Here is a 6,688-nt window from a genome sequence, read left to right on the forward strand (position 1 = left end):
GTTTTTTTTATAAAAAAGCCACACAGGTAATTCCCCAAACATTTATCAAATAAAAAGTGTTTAACAAAAACGGATAATTAATCTCATAAAATAAATTACAGTAGCATGACAACATTTGGCTTCTTTAGTGTGACCACGTGCTTTTCCTTTGTTATCTTGCTGCAAAGACCATTACAGATCCAGTTCATGTCTCTGAGAGTTAATGAGATGTCTGTGATGAGAAACGTATAAAACTCTGCTTGCTACAAGCAAATGTCTGGTATCAGTTTCACCTGGTCACAGATTATATGCAGACAGCCTCCTCTGGCCCCAAATAAATAGAGTATTCTTGCAAGTTCCAGCATTGTTAGACTCAAACAGAAAACTCAGGTCCTCCTTTCTTTGCTCTCAGCAGCAGTCTCCTGACAGGAAAGCCTGCAAAGGGGTTGATCCAGAGGAGGGAAGGCTGCCCCCCAAACACCGACTTCATCCCTTCCCAGCGCAGCCTCCGCTCCCACGTTGGCTTCTCACTCTTCAGTCTTTCAATCTCCTGTGCACAAAGACATGCAGTGAGGCACTGGTGAGGCTGAAGTTACTCAAGTCTGATAGTTATAAAACCTGAGGACAGTTTTGATGTACAGCTAGTAAGCTGAGCAGTTTCTTACTGTTATTCATTTTGTAAGGAAGAAATAAAAATGGGTGATTTAACCTCATGGGTTAGAAGACCTTGAACACAAAACGTGTACAAAAGGCTGGTCTACCTCTACCTCTTCCCCCCTCAAACTAAAAGACAAAATGACCACACAAGCTGAGACTACAGGAGGGGATGTGCAGGCCATTCTCCTACACTAGAAGTTGTTTACTCAGTTAATTAAACCAGACAACAAGGTTTCCAGGAAGGCTCTTGTACTGCAATTATTGAAGCCAGGCTTGCTCTCCCAAATGCATTATTTTGATGATCACTTTTTCTATTTCCCATTAATGAAGGCTGCATATTTACCAACTGTTTTCCAAACTTACTCTACAGTAGAGAAGTACAGTTTTAAACAGCCTCATGTGAGAAAATTCTGGCCATCCACAAGATTCAAATTCCTTGTTTCCAGTCAATTACAACACATTCTCTCAATAACTAACACTGCAGATCTAAGGGCAGGGAGCCAAAGGTCCAACCAAGGTTACTCTCTAATAAAATGTATCAAAATACACGAAAGTGTGAAGGATTGATACAAGGTAGCTAGTTTAAGTGTAAACCTGAAAAATTAGATATTTCTCAGGATATGTATCAGGAGTTTGTGAACTCCAGCCCAAACTGAAGTCAGAAGCTGTGCAATCTTTAATTGTATTACTAGGTTTTCAATTACAGTGTCAGAAAAGCAAAAAATGCAAGAGCTTCTGTGAGAAAGCCAATCCCAAGAAATTATTTCCATGCCTACAACTGCAGAAAATAAAAGCGAGGAGCTAATCTAGATCTGGGGTTTCCTCCAAAATCAGAGCCTCTCCTCATGCAAATAAAACAGCATCTAATCACATCTTCCTAGATTAATTGCTACAGTATAGAAAAGTAGAGGTCCTTACTGTTTCATCATTGCATATTGAGTGGATTTGGGTGCCAAACATAACTGCAGTGAAAGTGAGAAACAGAAAACCCTCAAGGCACAAGAAGATCATCAGGATCACAGTTACGGGTGGGGAGAAGTCACTGCATTCTGTGAAAACAAAATATGTACTTGTAAAAAAAAATAAATACAAAAATCTCTACGTTATGTTCATACTGAGCCATCCCACCTTCAATAACAGCAACAAAAGCCAAGTATCTGACCCTTGAAACAGTATTTCACAGTTAAAAAAAATATATCTAATTTCTAGCACTACAATAGCTTTATTTGCTGCCCAAGGAAAGACAACATTTGAAGGAACTAACACTTTTGGCTTCCTGCAAAGCACATGGTGCTGCATCACTGCAATCCTGCCTCAGTATTTCAAGGATATCAAATATACGCTTGCACAAGGCCATTTAAGTACTTAGAACTGCACACATATAAAGATGAGGGCAGCTTGAAGTTTCATGCATGATAAATGCTGTAAAATCCATCACCACTGGCAGCTCTAGTTAATCCACATGTTCCATTTTGCTTTATTATTTCTTTTTTAATTCACCACACAGATTAATCAGGTTCTGACCTACACATACAAGGGAGATCCTCTGATCAACTGATTCATTCAATTACAGTTAAAGAAAACTAAAATGGGATAGTATCTAGGAAGGTTTCAAGTCCAAAAAGGACCAAGAGTCCACACAATTGCCAGAACACTCAGCAAAAAACAGTCACATGGATTCTCCTGTTGCTTCAGGTACCAGAAGAACATATGACCCTCTGCCAAAAGCACAGGATCAGGATGAGCTCTGGTACACCAGAACATTAAGAACACAGCAAGTCAGAGCCCTAAACAAACAACTGGGACAATTTAGGCAATTTCTTTTCTACAGGAGCTCCACAGTTGGCTCTGGTAACAGAACGAGGGGAGAAATTTGTTTCAGTTTCAGCTGTCACCCACAGAATTGTGGTGGGACACACAAAGCCCAGCTGGCAACTTCAGGTAGTAAGAGGGCTGAGGACCAGCTGACTGTCTCCGTGCTCCTAGAGATGCAGTAAATTTTTACTATGTGGAAAGAGAGTGAGGATGTCCTTGACAGCCACAGCTCTTAGAGTGAATGGCTAAAAGGAAAGAGGGAAAAAATCATCCAAACAATCAACCGGGTATGAAATATTTTCAGGACCTCACTTTAAAAAGATGGAAGTCCTGTAATATTTCACACACAGACTTTCCCTCAGTAGCTGCTAGATTATGACAGTGAAAGTGAAGTAGCTGCTTACCAGTCCACTGCCCTCGGACACAGGAGAAAAACTGAAACCCACACAGTATGAGAGCATGAGCTGAAATTAGGGCTATATACATCTGGAAATAAAGAGAGAGAGAGGGTTTACTTTTGCCTGCAGCCAGGTAGCACACCAGACATTCCATTCAGCCTTCACCACTGCACAGCAAATACACCTCCCTATTTCAATTTTTTAATGCAATGATGCAAAACCAAATTCTAATTAAGTTTGAATCTAACAATGTAGGCAATAATGAAAGCCTAAGGATTAGCTCCCTAGATCACAGTACCATTGTAGTAATTGTTACTACATACAACACAGCAAAATGAAAACAGCTTAAAATAACAGCACTTTAAAATGAGGAGGAGTAGAAATATCTTCCTGCTTGGAGAATATTGGCACAGAAGGAAAAAACCCACCAACGTGAAAAAACTGAGCCCTTACTACTAAGCATAACCAAAATATTTATAATCAAGGTAGGTTAACACTGAGATCAGGCTGCTGTTGATTTTCACTCACCGTAAACAGAACAAAAAATCTCTGATTTTTCTCCCCCACACAGTTATTCACCCAAGGGCAGTGATGATCCATCTTTCGAATGCATCGTTTGCAAATACTGAAAGGAAAGGAGAAGAGATTTCTCTGGGGAAACAGGACTTTGCATTTTACTGCAGAAACAAGGGTATGCAGGGGTCACAAGGGGATGTGCTGGAATCTTTCTTGACAAACTCCAAACAATTATTTTATTTGCATGTCTTTAAAAAAAACCAAACACCTATTTCCACACTCACAACTCAGCTTTTGGTTGATAGAAAAGTAACTGTGAACTTAAGGTACTCTTGACATAGGAGAAATAATATTAATGAGAATCATTGCATCTCCAAACACATGAGTAAGCAAATCCAGGAACTTGGTTTAGACACTGAATGTGCACAGCTTCAGTTCTTTTTAGATTCAGTATTAAAAGAATCCCTCCCCTTCTGAAGAAGCTTTTTTAGGCCAAGTAGTTACTTCAGGTTTACAGGCTTTCAAGCTGTAAATTTAGTTGGTGAATCAGAAAAGAAAAAAAAAAAAAAAAAAGAAATTCCCACCTTCAAGAGAGAAAATGTCACTATTGAGGTTTCAACCAGTCACACAATTCTAAACACAATCAAAACCTCAAGTGAAGAACAGCTTTCAATGTAACACCACCTCACCTCCTCAAAATAAAACAAAAATACTGAAACTATAAGCAGCACAATTCTTTGCCTGCTTGTTAATGAGTATTTAAACACTATTGCTCTTTCTTAGTTCTACAACTAATTTTGTTTGTTTCAGCACAGTTTTCAGTCAAAGTTATTGCCAGAAAAGTCAAGCATTTCCCTAACTCCATTTTACATCTGCTAGGCCATCCAGCACCAGAGAGTTAATTTCTCTTCTGTTTAGGTCCATCCGCAGCCAAACATGAAACAGTTACACTAGTAAACACAACAGTTGCAACATATGTTGAAGTTCTTACATAAATCAGTAACTTCAGTATTTAATATTTGGCATTTAATTTTCCTAGCTCAAAGTGTTTCAGATTTTCCTGCAGAACATCCAAAATATTAAACATTTCCATTTCAGCAGTTACCAAGCTGAATAAGCCTAAAAAATACAGGCAGTATTGTTCAAAATCCTTTGTTTTTAATGCATGCTTATGTATGTATGGTATCTATGAGTGCTGCAGTGACAATGTAGGAAGCAAAGCTAGAGGACTGTCACTAGAGTGAAGAACAGGGTGTGTGTGGGTGAGAAAATTGGTGCTCTGAGGCATAAAATAATTGTTAAGTCATCACATATGCATGATTATAAGGTAATTCAGCAAAAGGCAGAACATACTCCTGTGCAGTTTATAGGAAAGAATCCCAAATCTCTCAGTGCTCCTGTGAGGCTCCCTTTGCCCTAAGCTATAATCCTGCTCCTAACATTCCTACCGTGTCTGGTTTTATGGACATTAAAGACAATTCATCCTTTGATGCAAATTACTTGTTTAAACAGTTCCAGTTACACAAGAAAATCCCAATACCATACCTAAACACTGTGACCATTCTCTGGGGCAGAAGAAACAGGTATCATTCAAGAGAAAGCATTCTACAGACTCTCCAAAATATTTTCATTTCACAGCCTGCTGCCTAGAAATTCAGCCTCTCATTTATTTCCCAGGCTCTGAGGGAATGTGAACTAACTCCAGCCACCACAGCAGCCAGTGGTGACCCCTCCTAATGTAACACCAAATATATACTGTCGTTCTAGAAATTAATTAATGTGAAGTACTGAGTAAAATCACACTCAGATTCCATCAAGCCAAAGAATGGAGGATGTGAGGTGAGCAGGACTCACTTTTGCTCATTCAGTATTTCTCACAAACCCACACAGAGCTCTCCAAGACATCAGATCTCTGGAACCTTGCCTTCATTTCCAACTTCACACCACGACTCCATGAACATTTTCAGACAACAAACTCACAGCAATGCTCAAAGCAGTGGTTCTGTTTTCTTCCTACCCCCATCACTCGTATTCTACTCCTTCCCATGTCCAAGCACAGATGTTAATGCAGCAAGAATTTAGGGAAATCCCTCCATTAGCTGCAACCTGGGTCATTTCACTGTGCATGAACATTCCCACCTTACACAAGAGACAGGAGCAATAGGGCAGTGAGAAGCAGGAGCTGTGGGCAACAGAAGGTCTTCTCCTGTCTGGCCCTGCTGCTGGCTGCATTCAAGCAACTGCAGGTGCAATTCGTTTTGAATGTCAAAGAGAACATTCAGAAAGATACAGCTAATGGCTTCAGAGAAAGTGGTCTGGATAATGGGAATTCACAGGAGAACTGATGCAAACATCTCAGTGACTGGATTCTGAACAACAGCTCCCCACACACAAATGCAGGCACTCAGAAGAGGCAAGGAATCATGACAGCTGTGCTCCTCCAGTGAAAATGAAACAGCATTTCCTCAGGATAAGCCTCTTCCTTATGCTGAAAACCTTAACTGCTTAGTAAAATCTCAGTTTAATGTATTTCACTGAGGGTAGATATTTACCTGTAAATAACAGCTGCTTGTTCTTTTTGCCATTACTAATTGGTATTATGAAACTATTTTTCTTCCTTAAAAGAACTTCTGCAGCAGTGTTGCACAACAATTTTCGTAACTACATCATAAGAGTCTCTTCTGTTAATAATTTACCACTCAAAACATGCACTGAGGCTTTGAGTGTAAGTATTTCCCAACAGGAACCAACTTCAATTTCCATTTTCACGTCTCTTCTATCAGCAAATTGCCACTTTGACTCCTTGGGACTAGACCATCCTTTTAATGTCCTTGGAATGGGTCTGTAAGCCAATAAAAATTGGCAGTATAATCAAACAAACCTTTTTTTCTATTCAGTAAACTTCTGCAGTGATAAAATTTATGGCAAAGAATCAGATTCTGGTAGGTGGTCTATGCAGTATGTACTCAACACTCAAGAAGTTACAGAAAAGTTACTTAAGAAAAGTTAACAGCAACTTCTAGTAGCATGTATTATATGAGTAACAGAAAGGAAGGCAATTAAACCATATGTCCAACTGCTGAGAAAAGCATGACAGCAGGCTCACAAAAGGATAACAGAGACTTTCAGGCTCTGACTTTGTCTTTCAGATGTTCCGTGAAGCCATTTTTACACTGTGTAAGCATTAATATTCCTTGATGTGGAATATCTTACTGTGTTTTACCAAGCCATAGAAAAGCAAAACAATTCATAAGCCACGCAAAGCTAGATCCTTGAACCAGTAGTTAGTGAAAACAAACCCTCTGGAAGTATCACAGATGTCC

The 6,688-nt window shown here is 39.4% G+C and overlaps 1 protein-coding gene across 1 annotated transcript in view; it reads right to left on the reverse strand.

Annotated features, from left to right (window-relative positions):
• The window catches only part of ZDHHC7 (zinc finger, DHHC-type containing 7), a 12,854-nt gene continuing 6,166 nt past the window's right edge, over nt 1-6,688 (reverse strand). Inside the window, exons 4-7 of the mRNA XM_010006212.1 lie at nt 3,378-3,474; nt 2,856-2,937; nt 1,555-1,685; nt 1-529 (exon numbers count right to left, since the gene is read on the reverse strand). Of these exons, the coding sequence (XP_010004514.1) occupies nt 353-529; nt 1,555-1,685; nt 2,856-2,937; nt 3,378-3,474 (487 nt within the window). The 3' untranslated portion in view covers nt 1-352. The remainder of the gene's footprint in view (nt 530-1,554; nt 1,686-2,855; nt 2,938-3,377; nt 3,475-6,688) is intronic.

The sequence above is a fragment of the Chaetura pelagica genome, unplaced genomic scaffold (assembly GCF_000747805.2).
Source record: "Chaetura pelagica isolate M959 unplaced genomic scaffold, ChaPel_1.0 scaffold139, whole genome shotgun sequence".
Taxonomy (NCBI): Eukaryota; Metazoa; Chordata; class Aves; order Apodiformes; family Apodidae; genus Chaetura; species Chaetura pelagica.